Source organism: Phaethon lepturus, unplaced genomic scaffold, assembly GCF_000687285.1.
Source record: "Phaethon lepturus isolate BGI_N335 unplaced genomic scaffold, ASM68728v1 scaffold2904, whole genome shotgun sequence".
Classification (NCBI taxonomy): Eukaryota; Metazoa; Chordata; class Aves; order Phaethontiformes; family Phaethontidae; genus Phaethon; species Phaethon lepturus.
In genome coordinates, this window is record NW_010532472.1 from 46,411 (window position 1) to 56,870 (window position 10,460).

Here is a 10,460-nt window from a genome sequence, read left to right on the forward strand (position 1 = left end):
CCCAACAGAACTATTTTGGCTGGTGAAAAAGTTGGCATAGCTTGGCTTCTGCCAAATGAGCCAGGTGTGTATTGGTATGTTTTTTCCCCCAGCTTTTCTGTGGCTATGATACCTGCAGGTTTGAGCACGCTTACATTGCTCTTCATGCTGTGCTAAACCTTCCTTTGTAAAGATCTAGTTCCCAGTCCTGTGCTCCGAGTTCTGGAGCTGACGTCCTGCACCAACAGACAGTCCCAGAGAAGTCAGTGAGGTTCTGCACAGGTGCTCCAAACCCATCCGTGTGCATCAGACCGCAGGATCGGGGCCTTCGGCATCAGAAGTGAGCAGGTGTGCGGCTGCCCTCTCAAGCCAGGCCTGTCAAGAATGATCTACAGGCAGCAATAGCAGCAGCAAAGTGGGATGTTTTCAGCTCTTACTGGTTTTCACTCCAGTTTGGTGTGAATTTTAATAGTAATGTTAACGGAAGTGTTACTGTGGAAATACTAATAAACACCAGAAATACAATTCATTTAAAACTTAAAGTGAAGGTTTAGTTGCAAAGGCCTATTTTGCAATCTTAATTCATATCATGTATGAAATCACAGACAAGCTGTTGTCAAATTGAGCTGATGCTGTCGCACTTCTGCAGGTTTGTGACCCTTGCATTTCATGGTAATTGAAAGTTTTCTGAACGATTTTTGTTGTTATATTGTGTTTCATGTAACTAGAATTGAAGATTTGTAAAGAAGCCAATTGGTGTTTCTTGAGAACTTTTCATTTCCTACCTTGCTGTAATGTTACTGGCTGTTTTTACGAAGTCAGTGGCTGTGTTTTGCACAAACATCACTGAGTACTCCCAATTCATCAACCTATTGTGCTGAACTTGAATCTGCCTTTACAAAATAAAATCTAACACCCTTTCCTGTTTTTCCCACCTAGTGAAAAAAATAAGTTTTTAGCCATGGTCTGTTTTATACTTTATCTAGGAGGGCTCCTGTGGCTTATAAATAAAATAAATCTTGAGAGAGGGTTTTTTTGGGGGGAAAAGGGAAGATAAGATTAATCATATAAGACTTCTACTCAGAAGCATGGATGAAGAATGACACAAAGACTGTACCATGACTCAGAAATAAGTTTATTCTCCTGTGTAAGATTGGCAGTACTGCTGTTGCAGTAGCACTACTGAAAAAAAAAGTATCTGTGTGGAGCACTTCCTCAGCTGTTAGTTGAGGGAACCCATTAACAACTTTTTGCTCTATATTAGGGGCCGTGCTGAGAAAGGAAACTGGTTTGTACACATCCATGTTCTTTTCTCATACCTGAAAGCTGAATCCAGTTTAGCATTGTCAGAAAATACCTGAATGCTTCAAAAGGATATAGCAGAGCATTTAGTTTGCAGTGAAGTTTTTGTTAACGAACTGTGTCTTGCTTCAGCTGTCAGTAGCGTCAGTTCATGCCCAGCTGACCCACAAATGCATTACTGTGATCCCTCTCTCTACTTGATGTACGCAGTTGGTCTCATAAAACCATCCATGCAATTTTTCATTACGCTATTGAACGTGGAGCGTCATATTGGTGTCGCAAACATTTACCTCAAATTTGTGCTTCTGAAGTTGTTTTTTTTAATTTTTTGCCCAGCCAATTGCAAGCGAAACAGGTTAGAAGAGACATGAGCCATGCTACAGAAAGGGCTGGTCAGAAGCCTTGTATAATCTGACAGAATACAATCTCACTTCTGTCTATTATATATGTAAAACTGAACATTTTTTCTCTGTTTTCAGTGGCACTACACATTTGTTATCAAATACTTCATTAACTAAGTTTATCAAACAATATTGTTGCAGCACTTCCCTCCTTTTACAACTAAAATACGTGCTCATTGTCATAAAAAGGTTAAAAATCGAATTTGAATGTTTGCCTGTCTTTCATATGGCAGTGTATTGTTCTGATGTTTCTTTAAAGAAAATTTGTGATCGTTTGCTTTAGAAAACAGTAACAGAATTGCATCCCCCGAACTAATTGTTAATTGCTCAGAATATTGCAAAACTTAATGATACGTGGAAGTCTTTAAGTATTAGCCATAAATCATGGGATTATGAATAAGCTTTTGTTGTCACAGGCTTGCATACAGTCATTCCAAAACGTCTGCCATTAGGATGCAGCAAGGCAGCTGTCAGCTGTTTTCTTGTAATTAAACAGCCAATGAGCAGCTAATTAAGACATATGTGTATACAGAAGTGGAAGTGGGTATGTTAATGAACTGTAGGAATCAATTCATTAAATGGAAATTTGTCAAAAGACCAAACATGAGATCAGCATTTCAGCCTGTGCCGCAGCGGAGAGGGAGTCTGGGCTGTGCCGTTTGGGGCATCAGGGAAGCACAACTGGCTTTTCCCCTGCTAAGGAGCGAGCTTGGACACAAACGCCTGTAATACCGAGCCACTGAGCAGTGGAGTTACTGAAACTATTAATAGACGTTGCAAAAACTGCTATTTACATTTCAAAGTTCCTTTTTAACAAGTTGTTATTCAAACTGACTTGCAGATGAAAAGTTCTTGCGCCTTTTTTTCCACAAACTTGATTTCTTGGCAGCATATGAAAACCCATATATTGTGTTGTATATAAATAGGAGCCTGAAATGCAGAGATGAAGCTATGGCTTGTAAGCTGCTCTGCTCTTCTTCTGGCACCGTGTTAATGCACCTAAAGGGAGACATGCAAAGCTGAACGACGCCTCACCAAAATCAGGTGGATCTTTACACTGACATCAGAAGGAGGCAGGGCTCCATGCACTCGCTGCCAGAGACCTTGGTTCAGCCTGTGCTGGCGGTCGGAGCGGTGTAACACGGTGACGGGTTTTAGTGCAGCGGTAGTTTCGTTCGTTATTTGATCGAGGGGTCCACTCTGCCTGTGGCCCATTAGGCAATAGTCTGAATGTGAAATAAGGGTTGTGAACGTGGATGCAATTTAAAAGCATGTGGCCTGGGCTGGTTTGCATAATGCTTGAACGTATACACGTGTACCGTGCATGCATCCACCTCCTCCTTCCTGGTGGAAAAATTATAGCTAGCTCTGTGCCTCTGGCAAAAGCGAGGAAATAGAACAACAGAATATAGCGTCTCTCCTTCTCTTCTTCTAATAAAGGGGGGGGAAAAAACAACCTAGGAAGAAACTAGATTTACTTAGAGAAGGCCCCCGTAATAGGCGCTTCCCCGCATGCCTTAGAATGATACCAGAGCCCAAGGACCACCGAAAGGTTAGAAAACTCACAAATAAATTACAACAATATAGAAGAACTATATAAAAAAAACTTCAGAGTAAAAAACCCTCAGTTTAACTTCATTGTCAATCCAATCCCAAATCTCAGATACGTGTATTTCTGAGCTCTGGACGAGTTTCATTTGTCCGGATTAGATTCATTTCTGAAGTCTGAGGCAAGGCGGGGAGGGTTGCTTTAGCTACTGCTGATGTTTTCAATGTGCCCACAGTAATGTTGTAAGGTTTGTTTTTAAAAGCACTCTACTGCGTCTCTGGTTTGTAAAGCGCAAGTGCTTTTTAAAGGCCCCAGTTTCAGGCAGTTCTGCTCTGTTGAAAATTTAGCTTCAAGCTCTAACGTAGCTGATATATTGTACGCTAAAATGTATTGAGCAGCTGTGTCTCGTCTCTAGGGAAAATCTGGAAAAGCAAAAAGCCCAGAGTTTTCTCCATTATAATACTAAAAATAATCCTCAGCTTGACAAGACTATTCTTAATAAAGAGAAATGTGCCAAACTGGCAATACAGTTTCTATATACATCTCGGCTGAAGGAAAACTTCTAGATCTTTGAGGTTATTGGGCCAGGTTCATTTTACATATTGATTAAGCTGACTTTCAGGGTCTCAGTGGTGGCAGAAGATGTCGCACAGTTCATATGTGAGCATGTCATTCAGTGCAACTGTTAAAGTGTTCAGAGGACTCAAATTTTGAGGGACTGGTACTGCGGAGATGCAGAACCGTGATCGGTAAGTCACTGGTCAGGTCGATACCCAATCCTGTTTTTCTAGTGGATAGCATTGCACTTGCTCGTGTACTCGCACTGGAGCGACAGGCTCCAGCAAGGGTGCTAACAGAACTGGCAGTGAAGCGATCTGCTTACCTAGGAGTTGGTTCCTCCAGAGGGATCGGTCACTATGTTGGAATGGTAGAAATTTCCACAGCGTTTCAGCTTTTCTTTAGGGTGAAATGCGCTCGATCAGCGCTCAATATGTGCAATACTTTCAGTCTCGGTGACGATCATCTCGCTATCGACAAACATTAAAAAACAGCTGAAAGTTCAATCACATAGAAACAAGGACCAGAATAAATGGGTGAGAAACGATGTACTGGAAAACAGGATTTAAAGACAGGCATCTTCAGTTCCCTCACTTTTTCATACTCCATGTTTCCCTGTTAAAGCTTTAATACAAGGGGCATAGTTGATGAAGACTGGTGCCTTCCTCGTAAGATGGAGCGGGGGGGCTTCCTCTCAGTGTTTTGTCATGTTTCTGGCTGCAGGAAATTTGCTAGCGCATCTCTTACTTGTCACGGAGAAGTCCTTCCTGTTGTTTCACCAAGTGTCTGGACAGCGTGGGCATGTGCCGAGGGACTCCAGAAAGTGGCCTTCGAATAAATAAAAAATGGGTAAAAGTCCAGCTTTAATTAAAAGGTGCCCAGCCTCTCTGAGGAAGTATTTTCTTTGCGGTGCTGTTAATTAATCCATTATGTGGCAACATAAAACTAAAATACCGTGCTCACTGATCTCGGGCAAATGCCTCTTTAGAATGACTACATCTTCGCAGAATCCTTGTGAAGTAGGTATTACACACACACCCGCTTATGTTTGGACAGTCTGTGGCAAAAAGATGAGATGAATGTCAAAGCAAAGAGCTGGCACGCTGGCTAATAACACGCACCATTCTGATGGCGAGAACTCGGTTGTAACTAATGCATAACCTTCCAGCGCAAACTTTCTTCGGAGGTGGGCCTACTTACTGCAGCTGACTCAGGAAACGAGAGAATACGTAAAAACTGTTTTGGCTTCCCCCCTCCTTAAAAATCTAAACCCTGTGCGGAGTTGAACAAAACTTTGGTTGTCAGCATCGAACTAACAAAGAGAAAACATTCTAAAAAATTGTTCTTTGTAGAAGGAACTGCTCAGTATCATGTTTTGTATTTTTAGGATACATATGTACATGGGTGAGGCTGAACATCAGAGCCTGCCACTGTCACCTCCGAAGAGCAGAGCAGGGTAGCAGCTTTTGAATCCTCCCTATTTTGGAGATCCATGCTGACCCAGGAAAGATAGGCAGTCTAGGTCTATAATTAGTTTTCTCTAATTTGGAAAGAACTGGTGTACCGTATGTAATACGGGATCTGTAAAATCAGTGAAAAAATGTGATTCCTTTATCTGTCATAACACTTCGTTATGAACTGTTTTCTACTAGCTACAGGGTTTTGTTTGATCCTCAGAGAGGGGGAAAAAATCCACTCTCTTAACTTCCTTTAGTTGACTATAGTGCACTTGAACTTCATTTTCTTTTCAGTATGCTACCCTTCAGAGTCTGTACTTGCTCTATCAGTTAACAGCTTCTTGACTTGTGTTTTGCAATTCTATTACAGGGCTTTTTCAGAAGGAGTCAGCAAAGCAATGCTACCTACTCCTGTCCTCGTCAGAAGAACTGTTTGATTGACCGAACTAGTAGAAACCGCTGCCAACACTGTCGATTACAGAAATGCCTTGCTGTGGGGATGTCTCGAGATGGTAAGCTCTGCTAACGCATAGCTTAATTGCAGAAAGTAAAATAATGTTTAGTATACTGTGTGTTCAGCTAAAACAACGTAGAACTTTAATTGTGCATCAGGCTGATAGCTGAGGTAGTTGAGTTTGTTTTAGATGTTGCTATATAGTCACATAAATATCTATAAATCAGGGCAGGTATGAAGTTCATGGATTTTTTTTTTTTTTTTCCCCCTTACTCGCCTATTATAGTTCCCAGTTAAGAGCTTTGCCTCTGGTTCCTTCTTGAGATGCAGTTTTTAGTCTAACTAAAAGTTAATACTTTCTCTGTGTGTTCATTCCAATTGAAGTGACATACTATACTTGCAAGTAAAGCTCCAGTTGCCCTATTGGTACAGTTCTGAACTCTTTCACAATATATAAAGAAGTTTAAATGTGTGTGTAATGAATAATGGAAAAAAATGCAAAGAGAAAATAGCACAGTGTTTTTTCAACGGTAGCATTCTGAAGAAAACATGTTCCAGCGCTGTTAGTATTGAGCTCAGAATTACACTTAGTGGCATGACAGAAACCCACCTCTGTAAAATGGAAGGTTATGTAACTCAGAACTGGATTTGCAGCTGATACCTGCACACCTTCCCCCATCGATGCAATGAAGCTGCTGTCGCTTACCCAATTTGAAGGTGTGACTCAGTCTTTTCCCCTGCCACAGTGACAGCAACGCTAAGTGTTCTACACATACATACGCGTTACGCTATGTACATGAGGCCCAATTAAGGAGATTGTTTTCAGATTACATTTGCTTCTTGAATTACGTTGTCTTAATTTTTGTATTGGGCATGAAATGGTTGCTCGTGTAATGACTAGTCCCTCCAATGTTTGCTTTCCTGTAGAAGAGTACAAGGTGGCAGTCGTCTTCCTAACTGATGAGGCTTTTACAGCTGAGACAGGTCCCAGAAATCACATACGGTGTTCTTAGGAATTGCCTGGATGTTGCAAACCAGTTGCTTCTGGCTTACGCTTAATATTAATACTTCTCAAAAGTAGTAATACCTTTGTGGAGAGAGATGCACACATGTGCACGCGCAGGCAAACATATGCAGGTTTAACAATAATTCACCAGGTGAACATTTTTGTTTGTCACAGTAAGCAGCACTGAGAGCAAGTGCTTTGGTCCCAAGAGCTTGTAAAGCTTGAGTAAAGCTTGCTTTTCAATCTCTTTGAGCTAGACCCCACGTGTTTGTATCGAACTCTAGGTTCACTTTGTAGTAGGAATATACTGCTACTAGGAACTCAACAGTTTATGTCAGGCCAGCATATTCTGTTTCAGCTTCTGCTTTTCCAGGTAGGATTTGAATGCTGAAGAGCTGCACCTGTCAACTTCGGTGGACATGGAAGAAAAAGTCTTTTCGGTATAGAAGTGGAAAGTTAGTTAATTAAGCTGAAACAGTGACTTCTAATGGTCCATTGAAGTGGCATGTTTAGAAGGTCTTTTAAAGAGTAGATGCTGCAGCTATGTTACCTGTAACTGACAGAAGTGATTGCTAGGTCTGCCCATCCTGCCGATTTGCCTTTTATACCGTGTCCTTCCCCATAGCATTTAAACACCCAAGACAATTAACATGCAGTAGTGGATTTGTGGAGATGTAATACATTGTGTGTCTGTATTTCAGCTGTAAAGTTTGGTCGAATGTCAAAAAAGCAGAGGGACAGCCTGTATGCGGAGGTGCAGAAACATCGAATGCAGCAGCAGCAGCGAGATCATCAGCAGCAACCAGGAGAGGCAGAACCACTAACACCAACATACAATATCACCACCAATGGATTAACAGAGCTACATGATGACCTCAGTAATTACATTGATGGGCATACCCCTGAAGGTAGCAAAGCAGACTCTGCAGTTAGCAGCTTCTACTTAGACATACAGCCTTCTCCAGATCAGTCGGGTCTTGATATTAATGGAATCAAACCAGAACCAATATGTGACTACACACCAGCATCGGGCTTCTTCCCTTATTGTTCTTTTACAAATGGGGAGACCTCTCCAACTGTGTCCATGGCAGAATTAGGTAATGAGAGAGAAAAGCTTCCATTGTAATTGTCTTAATAGTACCCTTTGGATTGAAGTGACACGTTTAGCCAGCTGATAGTAAGAATGCTGCTTCAGTACAGCTGTGAGCATGTATGGGCATTCTTCTGTGAAGCGCACAATACCCTCATTGGGGTACGTGGGGAACACCTTACGGAACTGGACTCAAAATCCTGGGAGCTTGTGGTTGATCAGCTCTAGCAGTGTTGCTTTTGTTTTCAGTCCCTGTAATAGAACCCTTTGAATACTGATTAACAAGCTCATTTTTCAGTGCTGAGCAATCAGACAGAGTATTTCTTTATTTGCAGATTATTTTTGAATATTTTATCTTCTTTTTCATTACCTCAATGCTGTTCTTTTCTAGCAAAAAGTGATGTGACTGATTTTCTTCTGGCCTTCACCTGTCCTGGGAAATAAGAAACGAAAGCACCAGCCTAACCTGAGGGCAGTTCTTGCCACTGGTAGCAGCGAATCTGGCCCCAGATACTTAAGAAAATTTTTGAATGTAGCAAGTTTTGATAATTTCCCCGAGAGCCTTATAATGACCACATTAATTAGCACACTTTGCTTTAAACTCTTCCCTGAATGATTACACTTGGGCTGAATTCCACAACTATGACTTGTCAATATCCAAGACTGGAGTTAGAGCGTGCTGTGTGAACTGGTTGTAAGCAAACTGCGACAGGATGTTTGAGAAGTGGCTTTAAGGTTCTGTTACTTACATAAGCAGTCAGGTATTTAAAACAGTGATTTTGCTTGCTTAAGCAACATTTTTGGCTAATGATTCCATTCTGAAAACCTAAAAATAGTTAGAAAAATCAGGTGTTATTTCTCTTTTTGCTAACTTTTTTTTAACTTGAGGCAAGTATATGATAGGAAATTTTGCTTGTTTTATTTTAGTTTATGTTCCTTTGAGAAACGTTGCAGAGGGGAAGGGACAAAAAGGCTTACTTTTTAATGTCCTTACGTTGCAGAATGTAGTTTTCTGTAATACAATTTGTTGCGACAGCCAAAATACCGTGTCTGCCTTGAGTTCAAGTAACTTCAGTTACAGCTGAGAAAAAAGAAGAACAAATTAGGATAAAGGCTATGCTACCAGCTTTGTCTCAATCAAATGGTTGTTAATATTCTCGTGGGAGTTATGAAAAAATCTACGTTAAACCCGCAGAAAAAAGAAAGGGCGTTTCCTTCCTAGGCCAGGTGTTAAGTTTGGAACACTGGCCTAAAATAAGCTTGTCCTGTTGCTTATCTTTATTTGCATAGTGCTTGCACTTAAACCCTACAGAGCATGATTTGGGTGCCCAGCATTGACGTTACCCAGCAAGGTTTGAAGAATGTTTGTCTTCCAGACTAAGGGTTCAGTTTGGAAAGCGTTTAGGTGTGTGCCGAAATACAGTCCAGAACGGAGGCCAAGGTTTGTGAATAACGTTGTAATATTTCACCTTCCGTATCTTGCAAGGGCACAGGTATAATGCTCTCAGTTGCTGCTACTGAGAGCAAATGTTTGAAGTACACGCTTGTAAGAAAAAAAAATTTGCTGTGACATACATGAAAGCTATGATGCCAACCAAAGTATAAACTATCTTATGTTCTACATTACTGATCGCTCAGGTAACACATACAAGCTGATTTTACCTCGGCTGTATGTTAAAGACATTTTGGGTAGTATCTTACATCAATCTGTTAATGCGGTAAGCATGATACTGAACAGACTGATTGGTCCAGCAGTTCAATTTGGAAAGAGTTGGGTTTGGTCGTTACCGAACAAAGCAAGTGTCACAGCAAGCCTAACGCTCAAGTCCCTCAGAATACCCCCGTCTTGTTCATGACCACCGTTCTTGTTCATGTTGAGCTTTCCTTTTCGGTGGCCTAACCTGACAAAGCACCAACTGCAGAATTGTGAGGCAAGTCACCAGGCCTCTCCTTGCCGCGTGCTAAAATAGGGGAACAGACATGTGTGAAGAGTCAGGGTAGAAAAGAGGGAGACAAAGTAGAAGTGGAATTGCAATGCTATTCATGCTTTTGAAGGTGTTCCTAAAGGTTTATGGGATCAAGTTTTATTAATAAATGTAAATCTGCCTTATGGGTCTTTTAACCAGGTCTAGCAGCAGAAAACAGTTTATTTGGTATTAAAACGTTGTATGGAAGTTTCAGGTCCTGTGCGGTTAACTAAGCAACTACTCTAAAGCTGAGGAGAAGAACCCTCGAGTCTTTAGTGTGTTGTGTTGGTTACCTGCATTCTCTAAGAAGGGTACTTTCCTAGTATTTTGTTAATGATATGACAGTAGAGAAGAGAAGAAACTTCTCCCTCACAGGCAGCCTCAGGGGGTGGCGTCCTGCTTGACAGAACGGGGTGCTCACTACCAGTATTTCTTTATTAGAAAGCTGCTGCGGTAGGAAACGCTTTTGAAGACCGTCTGCCTGGCTGGCCGTGTCGTGGTGGTCCCTGTCGGTGATATGTAGCGTCCCGTGGTCAGCGGGGCTCTCCCCAGGGAGCTTCCTGGACCCTAACTTGAGGGGTCCGTCGCCCCTCGCTCACTGGGATTGTGTCTGTGGTGCTACCCGCGGCCCGGGTTTCAAAGCTGCCTTCGTCGTACCGGAGGCAGGAGGCCCCTTATGGCACGTGCCGAGGGCGAG

At 41.8% G+C, this 10,460-nt stretch overlaps 1 protein-coding gene across 1 annotated transcript in view; it reads left to right on the plus strand.

Moving 5' to 3' along the window:
• LOC104619061 (nuclear receptor ROR-alpha-like) overlaps positions 1-7,803 on the plus strand; it is a gene marked incomplete at its 3' end in the record, with an annotated part of 24,652 nt that extends 16,849 nt beyond the window's left edge. The window contains exons 4-5 of the mRNA XM_010284831.1: positions 5,617-5,758; positions 7,408-7,803. Of these exons, the coding sequence (XP_010283133.1) occupies positions 5,617-5,758; positions 7,408-7,803 (538 nt within the window). The remainder of the gene's footprint in view (positions 1-5,616; positions 5,759-7,407) is intronic.
• Positions 7,804-10,460: the final 2,657 nt, after the last annotated feature.